The 14,625-nt window shown below is 34.7% G+C and overlaps 1 protein-coding gene across 1 annotated transcript in view; it reads left to right on the forward strand.

Annotated features, from left to right (window-relative positions):
• Nucleotides 1–14,625, forward strand: part of LOC140444025 (uncharacterized) — a 175,904-nt gene that overhangs the window by 78,837 nt on the left and 82,442 nt on the right. The window contains exon 14 of the mRNA XM_072535608.1: nucleotides 13,675–13,858. Coding sequence (XP_072391709.1) covers nucleotides 13,675–13,858 — 184 coding nt within the window. The remainder of the gene's footprint in view (nucleotides 1–13,674; nucleotides 13,859–14,625) is intronic.

Consider the following 14,625-nt stretch of genomic DNA (forward strand, 5'->3'; position numbering starts at 1 on the left):
GTGGTTATGCAAAATTAAGTTGTTTCGTATTTCTTGGAAACTATAGAATAATTTGTTAATAAAATACGAACAAAAAAATTTACATTTCGTATAATTTGCCACTATATTACACGTATTTTTAACCTCTCGGTCTTATTAGCTTGCAGAAGAATATATGAAAAATATATTTATTCGTATATTGGTAGTTGATACATATCCTTTAACTTAGTATGTCAACCTCTTTCCTTTCCTATATAAAATTGGAGCTCATTATAACTATGTAGGGGAGCTCCAGAAGAGTTTGGACGGTTTGTTAATAAACAATTATGGCGTCGACATGGATAACAAATATCTAAAATTTTGAAATGTATCTCTCCTCACTATATATTTGCATAATTTTTGTACAAATTTAATAATGTGAATGAAATATTCGCATATAAATACTTAAGGTAATGTGTCCAAACCCTCCTGACTGACCGGGAGGGTCTAGACAATAAACGAGTAAATACAAAAATATTACTTAAGGTTTTTATTTGCTGAAAAAAGCTTCAGATATCAATGAAATAAACAAAATATTTATTATTACAATAAACTGTACCGGGAAAGATGAATGATAAAATATATCACGTCTTTATATCTGGCACTTTGATCTGTCAAAAGATTTGGTAACCTTACAATCACTTCTTCGTATGTTACAAATGCTGGAGGCTCTTCACTTACTATAAAACGGTTGAAAGCAACTTGCAGTTTCAAAATTTCACGTTGTAGCCATCTACAAATAACTAATACTAAATTCTTCAATTTTGGCGGCAAACACCTTACAAACCCCGAAACTATCAATTCGAAGTCTAGTAAGGTCCTCACCATGATCTTCATCATTTTGCAAATCTAAATCTGAAGATGAGTCTTTATAAATCACTTCTTCCTTATCGAAAAAAGACTCGCTTATTACTTTCTTCTTTACCATCTCTATTTTTTTTTATTAATTTGTGGTGTCTCTTTTTTCAATCCCTTTCAATCCTCTGCAATTGCATTGCGTTTCGGAGTATCGGTTGCTATTATGGTTGTTCTTTTTACTGGACCTTTTCTAGTTAATTTTCTTTCTGGAGCTTTTGGGTATGGTTTTATTTGGGATGGAGATAAGTAATCTTTCTTGTGCTCGCTTTGAACTAGAGTGTCAGGCTGTGACAATGCAGAGAGGCTGAACTGCGATGACACCTCCACATTTTGATTTGAAAATTCACTTGATGAAGAAAAATTGAGTCTTTTGATGTTGAAGGAAACATTTTGTCTGTTACAAACGAGCATATGCAGTCTTCTTCACCAAAAATATTTTTATCCAATGGTCAAATTCTATTCTCCGTTCATAAATTGTTGAGAGCACGAAATGTGCCTCAAACTCATAAAACGGTCGTAAACCATAGGCGTTCCTGAGGTGTTTATTCATTAAATAATCATATAATATTTTTTAATACTGTTATATATATATATATATATATATATATATATATATATATATATATATATAATATTAATAATATTTTAATACTAATATATTTAGCAAAAAAACACTTAAAACTTTCACGGCTAATGTTACGTAATTATATTATATTAATAAAAATAAGAATTTAACCATTAACAATTTTGTAAATAAGAATACCTTATCTCTTTGGATATTTCAATATCTACTAATCTTCGCGTTTAATCACTTTACTAGAAAACCTTGAATTCATATCCGAAGGTACTATTCGTTGCAAGATAATTAGGATGGAATTCCCCAGATTTTTAATAATATAATGGGTATGCTTTGGCCACGTGCCTCGTTTGTTCAGTTTATATTCGAAACTTAACTTAAAAGGGTGAAGTTATTACGAACGAAAACAATTTTTTTGTTTAGTACGTTTTTGATCGCATGTAATTTACGGCTCGTCGGTGTGTCCGCGTCTACGGCAGTAATTAGCGTCTCGAATATTTCTTTTGCGAATTATATGCAGTGCGTGAGTGATTTTTTATTCCATATACCTACAAACATATACGTACCTTTCGCTCGTGCTCGTTTTGTTGGATTGTTTGTGATGGCTTCATCATCAACATCATCAAGTTTTACACCGGTACTGTTGCGTACAGTCAGTAAGTCTGTCTATTCACCAAGAGAGAAGACTATTGTCCTGAATGTTCACGATGCTCTGGTTTCTCAGAATCCCACAAACACTGTTCGCAACATAGTCGAAAGTTGTGCCAACATGACTGGCGTAGAAGAGTCAACTATATATAGGTACCTATCAGAAAGAAAAAAACACGGTATAGCTAACCCAAACACAAACGAACACTTTAAGAGAGGGAAAAAGCCTATTGAAATTGATGAATTTGCCAAAAATGGTATTCGAAGGAAAATTCATGGATTTTTTTTCAAAAAAGAAATACCAAACCTAAACAAAATTTTACAAGAAGTTAGAGACGGCCCGGATTTGCCTCATATCGGACGAACTAAATTGTGGCAAGTTTTAAAAGAATTAAATTTCCGGTGGGAGAAATCAGACCGAAAATCACTTTTGATTGACCGGGAGGAGATAATATGTTGGAGAAGAAATTATCTAAGATTCATACGAAAATTCCGGGCTGAAGGAAGGCCCATCTTCTACCAGGATGAAACGTGGGTAAACTCAGGTCATAGTCTAAAAAAAATTTGGTCAGATAAAAATATATTAAGCTCCAGGCAAGCCTTTATGGAAGGTTGGTCTACTGGTATCTCCCCACCTTCTGGTAAAGGCAGTAGATTAATAATTTCTCACATTGGTAGTGAAAAAGGATTTGTTAAGCATGGTTTGTTGGAATTTCAGTCCAAAAGCACAAAAGACTATCACGAGGAGATGACAGCTGATGTTTTCGAAGAGTATTTTGAGCAGATGATTGAACACATACCACCAAATTCAATTATAGTATTAGATAATGCACCTTATCAATCACGACTAGTAGAAAGAGTTCCAACGACTGTGTGGAAGAAACAGGATATTCTTGACTGGCTGCGGAATAAGTATCTGCACTACGAAGATAGAATGGTAAAAGCAGAACTTCTAAAAATTGCCCGGCAACACAAATCTAAGTTCAAGGAATACGTAGTTGACAAAATGGCGGAAAGGCGAAACATTACAGTCCTTAGACTTCCACCCTACCACTGCGACATAAATCCAATTGAACTCATTTGGGCACAAATGAAAAGTTATGTGGCTAGAGCAAATACGTTATATAAAATACAAGCTGTACGTGAATTGTTATACGAGTCTTTACAACATATTACAGAACAAAACTGGAAAGATGCAGTAAGGCATGTAATAGAAGAAGAACAAAAAATGTGGGATCTTGATAACATAATTGATGCGACCGTAGAGACACAACCGCTAATTATTAACCCTCAAGATGACTCGGATTCCGAAGTTGATCCTATTTATTTTGAATTTGAATAGTTTTAAAACACATTGGAAATTTTGCCAGGCGACATTTGGCGCCTTTTTCCTTAATTAAATAAATGTATCTTTTACAAAATGGCAAGAAACTTTGTATTTTTGAATAAAATAAATAAGTTTTATTAAAAAATACAATTTACATAGGTACAATTTAAAAAATATATTTATTTAGTTCAAATAAATATTTCAATCATATACTCTACGACACTGGTCGTTCATCTCTAACCATTCAAAATACCCCCGTAATAGGATTATAAGGTATTGTATTCCTTCAGATATAAGGTGGGTTAGTCGAAAACGTCTTAAACCGTCAGTTTTAGGTTGGTTTTTACTATTATATCGTATTACCTATCCTCTCTGTATTTCAGTTTTCTAATTAGGGTTAAACTTGTAGTGAGCTGTCAACAAATTGTGAACCGACTGTAGTGCAACGAAACCCAGATTTTATGTTGGAAGGAGATGCAGATCGATTCCAAGCTTTCATACATATTGGTGCAAGGTCATAAATTGATAATGCCTTCCCTGAATGAGAGAGCATCCAGTCATCTGCTTCTTGATTGAAACACCTTTTAAATGGTCCAAAAACAGTCCTATCTAATGATTGCAATTTGTTAGATGTGTGGGGTGGAAGAGTTAGAATTGTAATTCCATTATCTTTGCAGTAATCAATAGCCGAAACAGATAAATAGGATTCATGATTATCCATTAATAAAATAACTTGGCATTCTTTAGAACACCGAACATGAGTTCCAGATGAATACACTAAACCGATTGCACCACACTCTTCTGGAATACCATTTAGCATTCCGTGTTTGTCAAATTTTTTCCTTGGAAACACCCACACTGGTGGTAGTGCTGTTCCATTCGCTCCAATAATACCCACTTGAGTAATCAGTTCTCCTGTCTCACGCGACACTACTTTACAAAATTGATACTCACCTTAAGTAGCAACTACTTTTTCAGTTTTTTAAGTTGTGGTTACGCCCGTCTCGTCCAAATTAAATATGTCTGATCCAGTGAAGCTGTGCCTTCTTAGAATCTCCTTTAACTTACCTTAAAATTTACCTACTGTAGATTTATTGAAACTTGAAATTCCCGCTAAGCTTGTATTCTCTGGGATTCGTAAGGATGGTTCAGATTATTAACTTAAAAATCCTTTAAACCCTTTTTCCTTCCCAGCTGATTTGTTTACTTTCCAAGGCTCTATAAACTTGACTTCTTTTTTTTTTGGGCAAATTCGTATGCTGATCTGCGAGTCGCTTTTGGAGTTAAACCATGGTACGTATTAGAACATCGCTTAAGGTGCTATGCAAGGGAGGTTTCCATTTCATTAGAAAACACTTGGCATGTGACAAAATGTGGAGAGAATATCGTATTGTCAATTCCTACTTCTCTAGCTTTCTTTACATATAAAGCTAGTGTTGATTTTTTTACTTCATGCTGTTTAGCGCTTTTTCTGATGGAAAACTTTCCAGATAAAACATCAGCTGTTGCACTTCGCATGGCTTCTTTGGAAAATCGTTTTTCGGTTAGTCGCTTATATTTATACGGTATGTTTTCTGGAACAATTTTATAAATTAGGGAGAGTTTAAACACTTGTGGGAGGGTTTGTACAGGTGTCCATGCCCTCTATCAAGACAGTTGAGATAAATAAATAAAACATTTATTAAAGCATCTTTATATATCGTAAAAATAACAACAACATTTTTGTTACTTAGGCTTACCTAGTAGTAATACTTAGTCAATATCCCAAAACAAACAAAACCAGTTAATTAAAAACACAGTTTCAAATTGCTAGATATTAGAACAACAGCATGGAAAATTTCGAAAATGGCGAGCATCAAAACAAAGTAACCTGCCGGCTTGGCGTCTAGATGGATAATAAGAATACAGAAATGCACTTCAAGTTATATTTGCGGTTGCGCTTGTAAGCAGGCTTGTAAACCCAGCCTGTGAGAAATGTTCACCCCTAAGAATTACGTTCGGGTGTAATAATTCATTGGAGCGAGGTGTATTAACTCGAGTAAAAACAGGAGTCACTCCACCGCGCTCTAATGCTCCAGACCATCCCATTCCCGCCTACAGCACTCTGATGCACGATAGCGGCACACAGGGTTACGCTTGTTGTCTAGTGGAATGAGGATTATAAGAGTGTTCAATGCCTCCCGATGTCCAAACCCTCCCGGCGTTCACCTAAGCGTGATATACAAGTTTCCGTCCGTAAATTTAGAATTTTTGAATTTCGGGACTTTTCTTATGTAAAAGTGGTTTTAGTTAAGTTGCCTGACACTTTGCAGAGAGGTAGCTGGGATCATGGTAAAACCTGGTGCTATGGTTTACCATAGCACTGATCTTATCTTCAACTTTGAACATGTCTTCCTTTTTCCCCTTGCAAACTTAAGTTTAATACACTCAAGTGTACAAACACGTCAGCTAAGTAGGCAGTTGAGCAAAGCCAAGAAAAGTCAGTGAGAACATCTGCGTACTTCGTGTCAAGAAGAAAAACACAAAAATTCAAAAAATCTTGTCAATATCCTCTTTTAATGTAGTTAACGATTTGAACTACTTCGTTAAGTATCTTCAGGTAAAGGTTCAGGCAATGTTTTGGCTATCAAGGCTTCACGATGAATACAACAGTGTGTTTATTTCACCTTAGGAGCTACTGCTTTGACATGAGCTTGAAGTCCTGCTTTGTGGCCAGCCATTGATTTTGCTCTATCCGTAGATAAGCCCACACATTTTGTCCATGTGACATGTTTATTGAAAAACTCATTCAATGCAGTAAATATATCTGCTGCTGTTGTTTGAAGTAGTTCGCATGACAAAAGAAAATCTTCCAATATCTAGTCCTCCCAAAAAAATCGAACAAAACACAACATTATTGCTTTTTTTGATATGTCGGTGCTTTCGTCCAATTGAAGAGCAAACATGTTAGAATGCATCTACAACTCGAATGTTTCGAAAATTTTCTACTTAAAATTTAATTTACATTTAAGATACAATATGTTCCTTTATTAAAAATTGTATTGTTTTCCTTGAAAATGAGAAAAAAAATCTTTTTAGTTGTAAATTAGTCTTTATTTATGTGTTATAATCCAATCTATCTAATAAATTAATTGTCAAATTTCTCTTTGTATATTGAGCGGCCGTTAATGGGTTATATATAATACTATATAAGGAATAAACTTGCCTCAAATTTATTTTATTATATATATATGGAGAAAAGGAGTGCGACCGTCAATCCAATATAAATTAAGGATCACTCAGAAGAGTGGTGGGTTTTTTCGGTCAAAAGGTGGAGAAAAAGGACAAAGTTGATGGCTACTTCATCTATTTATTGAAGACGTTTCGCTTTCTTAATCAGAAAGCATCATCAGTTCATCTTAAAAAGATATGTAGCAGTCAGTGATATTAAAATTGTAAAGACGCTTAAGTAAATGACTAAATGAATAAAGTATTGTATAATCGTATAATGTCCATTTACTTTCTTTACAATTTTAATATCACTGACTGCTACATATCTTTTTAAGATGAACTGATGATGCTTTCTGATTAATAAAGCGAAACGTCTTCAATAAATAGATAAAGTAGCCATCAACTTTGTCTTTTTTTCCACCTTTTGACCGATAAAACCCACCACTCTTATGAGTGATCCTTAATTTATATATATATATATATATACAGTAGAACCTGCTTAATTCGAACTTCGTTAATTCGAAATCTTCTTTAATTCGAATTTTTATTCTGGTCCCTAGCATTTCCTATATAAGTAATGTTAAAAAGTCGTGAATAATTCGAATTATATTTTGGATAATTCGAACTTTTCTACAAGTTAAAAAGTTAAAAATGCCAATTTCATGCTGGAAATTTCCGCTAAAAGAGGTAGTATTCTTTTCTGTTCTAACGTGCCACTTGTTTTCAAGGCATTCAAGGCCATTGTACATTGTACCCGTACCTGTCACCTAGGTTCTACCCCATCTGGCACGCCCCTTCAGTTGAGATGAGTTGGCATTGCAATTGCAATCACCGCAAATCACGTCAAGTCACTTCGTATTGAGTAAAGATGTCGTCGCATGGTAATACGAAAACATACAAAACTTTAACGTTATCGGAAAAAATAGCGGCAATTAGAGAAGTAGAAAAGGGGACGAAGAAAAAATCTGAGATTGCCAGGGACTTTGGAATTCCTCCTAACACATTATCCACCTACTTGAAGAATAAAGAAAAAATTCTCAACAGTGAAAGTGAGTGCGGTAAAGATCGAAAAAGATTAAGGGAGCCAGAAAATCCAAATTTAGACAGTTGTGTGTTAAAATGGTTCAAACAAGCTAGGGATAAGAAGATTCCCGTGAGTGGTCCCCTTATAAGAAGCAAAGCTGAACAATTTGCTATTGAAATGGGGAAAAATAATTTTAAGGCGAGTACAGGGTGGCTCGACGGCTTTAAAGAACGCAACAAAATTTCTTTCAAATCCATTTGTGGAGAAAGTGGGACCGTTAATCAGCAAGAAGCCAACCAGTGGAAAAAAAATTTGGAAGAGATGATTCAGGGTATAGATGAAAGAGATATCTTTAATGTTGACGAGACGGGTCTCTTTTTTAAATGCACTCCTGACAAAACGCTAGCATTTAAAAACGAAAAATGTCACGGAGGAAAACTAAGTAAAGAAAGAGTAACTCTCCTAATTGGTGCAAACATGGACGGATCGGAAAGACTGCCTCTACTGATGATTGGCAAGTCGGCTAATCCGCGTTGTTTTAAGAACGTCAAGTCAAAACCAGTGGAATATGTGAGCAGCGCAAGAGCTTGGATGACTAGTAATCTTTTCGAGAACTGGCTGAAAAAATTAGACAAAAAGTTCATAAAAGAAAAAAGAAAAGTTATTTTGTTTATTGACAATTGTACGGCACACACCACTATCCCACTGATGGAAAATGTAAAAGTTATTTTTTTTCCTGCTAACATGACTTCCGTTCTCCAGCCTATGGACCAGGGTGTCATAAAACATTTTAAATATTTTTACAGACGTTTTTTGGTTGAAAACATAGTGATGGAAGATTGCGACACCCTTAAAATAAAGTTAGACATTCTACAAGCATCTCGAATGTGTAAGAAAGCTTGGGACCAAGTAACACCTGAAACGATCAAACACTGTTTCAAAAGAGCTGGTTTTATAAAAAAGGAGGAGAACACAGACGACAATTTAACAGAAGAGCTGCCTTCAGTTGACTGCTGGGGGGACATCATTTCTGATCCTGCCATCTCTTATGAAGATTTTGTCAACGTGGATGAAGATGTTGTAGTATGTGGTGAAATAACCGATACAGAAATCATCGCTGAAGTGCTTAAGGACAATGATGAAAAACAAGAGAGTGATGAAGACGACGCATCATCAGTGGCGGGAGAAATACATGTTCCGAGTGCGGCCGAAGCAACACACCATATTACGCAACTTAATCGGTACTTGGAAAGTAAAAATGATGTAAGTCACTCTATTTTTAGTTCACTGAACATCTTAGAATCGTTTGTCATTACCGAGAAGTTAAATTCTAAAAAGCAGCTAAAAATTTCGGATTTCTTTGGAAAAAATTAGTCTATTTTCATTAATTGTAACAAATATGTATTCTTATTTTCAATAAATTTTTTGAGATAAAATGTTTTATTGTTTTACTGATGCGTTCTCACTGGGAATTTTTTATCTGCCGATTGTTTCGGCCAAGATTTGGCCAAAAATACCAATGAGAAAACCTGCAAATGATAAAAATCGACAATAATTGACCATTTGTTATAGCTTGCAAATGCTTTAATTGGTATTCTGGCCGAATTTTGTTGGCCCATTTTTTTCGGTTGACAAAATTCGGGCAAAAATTGTAACGAAAACATCTGCAATCGATAAAAATGGTCAACTATTGTTGATTTTTATCGTTTGCAAATGTTTTTGTAGGCATCTTTGTTTTTTGTGGATATATTTTTAATTCGAATTTTTGGATAATTCTGCAAACGATAAAATAATTCGATATTTCTGCAAGCGATAAAAATGGTCAACTATTGTTGATTTTTATCGTTTGCAGATGTTTTTGTAGGCATCTTTGTTTTTTGTGGATATATTTTTAATTCGAATTTTTTGATAATTCGAATTTTTGGATAATTCGAATTTTTGGATAATTCGAATTTTTTTAACGGTCCCTTGAGATTCGAATTATCCAAGTTTCACTGTATATATATATATATATATATATATATATATATATATATATATATATATATATATATATATATATATATATATATATAGATAATCCAGTAATTCTTGTATATATATATATATATATATATAGATAATCCAGTAATTCTTGTATATATATATATATATATATATATATATATATATAGACCAGCAGAATATTGATTACCGATGTTTCAAACTATTCAATGAGCTTGTCTCACTATATACTCGTAAATCGCACCAATTTATAATGTTACGGGGGCAAATTTTCTTACTTTTTCACTTATTTACATATGGGCGAAGCCTACACAATAAAAATGACCCCGGTAAGAATTTACTGCTGACATTTTACATGGTTGCCGCTAATGCTTAGTTCAATTTGTAGATTAGTCACCTTTAATTGAAAATTGCCCCGCTATAGATAGAAGTCTATAAATAGGTTTCCCCTCCGTGTACTCTCATAAGCAATAATCATCTGAAGAAATAAAACGAAGAGGACTGATAACGGAAAAATGTGTTTTGGAGTTAAAAACAGAAATTTAAGCCAAAAAACCAAACTAACAATATATAGAACACTCATCCTATCAGTACTGACATATGGGTCAAAACATTGACCATCTCCAAAACAAACGCAAATTATCTGCTCGTCAGGAATCTGTCTACTCGACAGGAAGATACTACACAGATTAATACATAATAATTTGTGAGAAGGCGATATAATTTCGGATTGTACGGAAAGTATAAAGATATAGTTAATGGTAGAGATGTAATATCTTTCATACAAATAGATAGGCTTAGATGGGCTGAATATGTGTCAAGAGCAAATGAAAATTACCCAATCAGACGAACTATATTAGTGGGCACCAGTAGGAAATAGTAGTGGGGGTAGACCAAGACTAAGATGGAGGGATGGTGTGGGCAAGGACGCAAGAAAGATCAGCGCAGCAAACTGGCAACGGTTGTCGATGAATCAAAACTGGAGAAATAGATTGGGGAAGGTCAAGGCTCAACTAGGGCTGTAGTAGCACTGATGATGATGAATTGGTACTATAATAGCTAATTTGTTTTGATCCTGTTTTACAGGGTGCATGCAAAATATATGAATTTTGGTTAATAATAATTTTTATTATTGTAGGTAATGTATTTAATAATTGTATCATTATTATATACGACAGAGGGGACAGATTGATACAGTACTGTCAAGACAAAGATCTAGTCATAACGAATACTTGGTATAAGTTACCACCCAGGAGGCTTTACACATAGAAGTCGCCTTTAGACGGACATCAGGGCATTATAAGGAACCAAATAGATTATGTGACAATTAATAGAAGGTACAGGAATGCTATTACTAAGGTATCTGCATTACCTGGAGCAGACATAGGATCCGACCACAATCCCTTAGTAGCAAATATCAAACTGAGGCTCGCTACAGCTAAAAGAAAGCACCAGAAGGCATCAGTAAACATTAGAAAACTCAAAAACAATGAAACAAATGAAGCGTACACAGAGGAAATAAACAATAGGTTCTCTAATATGGCAACTGAGAATGATGTTGAAAAGTCATGGACCACCATAAAAGAATCATTTGATGAGTTGAACAACACTTTTCTACTCGAGAGTAAAACAACTACCAAGAATGAGTGTATGACAGAAGAAATATTAGAGATGATGGAACAACGCAGGCAGTGTAAGATCAGGCAGGACGAAGTAGGGTACCGAAATATACACAGTCAAATTCGTAAAGAAATTATAGCGGCCAAGGAGATCTGGATGACTACACTTTGCGCCGAGGCTGAAAGCCTATATAAACTCGGCGACAGCTTCAATCTTCACAAGAAAATTAAGGAAATTGCTGGTGTCTTCAAGAAAAAACAAGTCACTGGTATACATAATGACCAAAATGAATTAATAACGGACCCTAGCGATATACTTAATACTTGGAAAATGTACACAGCCAATTTGTTCAATGATGACAGAACACAAAAACCACCACAACTGGGAGACCATTTGTATGGCCCAAGTATTTTGAAAGCTGAAATTGTACACGCTATCAAACTATTAAAAAGTAACAAAACCCTAGGACCAGATGATATGTACGCAGAAACAATCAAGTTACTTAATGAAGAAAACCTAGACATTATTGTCAAGTTCTTTAACGACATCTACGATACGGGCCAGATTCCAAAAGATTGGCTTCGATCTACATTTATCGCCCTACCAAAAACACCACGTGCGAACTTCTGCAAGGACCACCGACTAATAAGCCTAATGAGTCACTTTTTGAAACTTTTCCTGAGAATACTTCACACTAGATTGTTTAAGAAATGTGAAGAGGTCAGTGGATGGAGTCAGTTTGGTTTCAAAAATGGACTTGGCACGAGAGAAGCGATCTTTAGTATGCAAACATTGATACAGAATTGTTTAGATCAAAGAAAGGATGTTTTTATCTGTTTCATCGATTACGAGAAAGCATTCGATAATGTAAAACATGAATTGATGATAAAATACCTACAAGAGTTGGGATTGGATGCAAAGGATATAAGAATCATTGCCAATCTGTATTGGAATCAGACAGCAACAGTACGTCTTCAAAATTCCAACGAAACAGAAGATTTCTCCATTAAAAAAGGAGTAAGGCAAGGTTGTATACTGTCTCCAATGCTGTTCAATTTATACGTAGAAAAAGCCTTCGCAGAAGCAGTGGAAGACCCTAATAAGGGTATTAAAGTTAACGGCATATTTATTAATAACATCAGGTATGCCGATGATACAGCCATAGTGGCAGATAACATCGAAGATCTTCAATGCCTTTTGAATGATCTAACTCTTGCAAGTGAAGCTCGGGGTTTGAAAATAAATATCAAGAAGACAAAATCAATGATTATAAGTAGAAATGATTACCCCAACGCAAAGATATATGTCTCTGGAGAAGAAATCGAACAAGTCAGGCAATTCAAATACTTGAGGCAGTATAGCAGAAATGCTTTTTTGAGGCTTCGTAAGTTTCTGACTGATCGCAAATTGGACTTCAACCTCCGATACAAGATGCTTAAGTGTTACGTGTGGCCTGTTCTTCTGTACGGAATGGAAGCATGGACGTTAAAGGCCAGTTCCATTAACAAACTTGAAGTGTTCGAAATGTGGTGCCTGCGTCGAATGCTCAGAATATCATGGACGGACAGGGTCAGAAATGAGGAAGTACTCAGAAGAGCGGGCTTACAGGATAGGGAACTTTTTAATTATGTAAAAAGTAAGAAGACTGCATACTTGGGGCACATTATACGAGGAGAACGATACACTTTTCAGCAACTGATACTCGAAGGGAAAATAGAGGGTAGGAGAGGTCTCGGACGTAAAAAAATGTCATGGCTGCGCAATATTCGACAATGGACAGGAATCCACAGCTATGAAATGCTTCGCAATGCTGCTAAAAACAGAATTATTTAATCCAGAATATTTAACATCTTACCTGACAAGACGATGTACGGTGGACGCCTACGCAGAAATGCATGGCACCTTAAGAAGAAGAAGAAGAATCATTATTACTACTTAGATGGTAACTAGTAGTTACCATCTTCTTATTTTCTTTTTGTTCAACTTTTTTTAAGTGGTCAGAATGTTGTAAGAACCAAACCCATTTTCCTTCTGACTTTGAGCAACGCGACCTCGTTCATTTTGTATACCTCAAACATTGTGCATCGTTTGTTGTGTTATACTACATGAGAAGTACACTACAACAAGCCACTTCTTGCTTTTTCTATTTTTGTCCATATACATTCTCTTTTAAATGTACTAGCAGGAAAAATACGGTCGATAGTATTTCAGAGGACATTAAGTAAACATCACTTTATTATACGGATATGTTTAACCAGCTAAAATATAAAATTTAAACATGTTGATGGGATGATGATACGTATATCGAATTTATTATCAGAATTTTGTGTTTTTCCCTGAACATTCAACTGTACATACCTTTAATTTAGATTTAATTTTTATTTCCAGTTTCCTACAGATCATTGCCAACTTCAAAAATATAAAATGTCTGTGGATTCTGGAAAATACCAAGATGTAACTTTTAAAGTTCGTGCCAGAAACTTAAACCCTTATACTTCTCATACATTTAATGTAATATACATTTTAAAAGACAACCAAATTATAAAAAAAGATTTTATGACTAAAGGAGCAGGTAAGTAAATATAAAGTATATTTATTAAACTACTTGCATAATGTAAACATTTAACTTCCATAAACCCGAGCTACGTGCAAGTGCAATCGAGTCATCAATTCTTGTAAATATATGCCAAAATTATTTGTTATTATTTATTAGTTACGTATTCTTAAATCTGTCAAATATAACCCATAACTCAGCAAAAAATTTTAAATCATCATTACTCCAATTACTATTTAAATGGGAATAAGCCACAATTAAAGGTTAAAATACGTTTATTGTACGAAATCGTTCTCAAAATTCTCAGTATTTTGAGAACGATTTATATATATACAAGGATTTCCACAGTTTTCACTGTATTCCTTCACTCAACCGTTTTCTCCAATTTTTCCTGTTTAGCCAGTCCCCTTCCTGTAGGTTTCTTCTACTCATTGCTTCGTCCACCTCATCTCTGAAAGATCTTCGGGGTCTGCCTCTCTTTCTTTTTCCTATCGGGCTCCACTCTGTTATTCTATTTATCCACCGATTTTGGTCTGCTCTTCTGACATGTCCGTACCAGGTTAACCTCTTCTCTTCGATGTAGTCTATTATGTCGGAGTTCATTCCCATTCTCCTCTTAATCTTCATGTTATTTATTCTATCTCTTCCTGTTACTCTGCAGCATCTCCTAAGGAATTAAATCACTGTTGCTCTTATTTTGTTTTTGGTTTTCTTATTTATTGTCCAATTTTCACACCCATAAGTGAGGATACTTCTTGTCATGGTATTATATATATTTTTCTTTG

This window comes from Diabrotica undecimpunctata, chromosome 6, assembly GCF_040954645.1.
Source record: "Diabrotica undecimpunctata isolate CICGRU chromosome 6, icDiaUnde3, whole genome shotgun sequence".
NCBI lineage: Eukaryota > Metazoa > Arthropoda > Insecta > Coleoptera > Chrysomelidae > Diabrotica > Diabrotica undecimpunctata.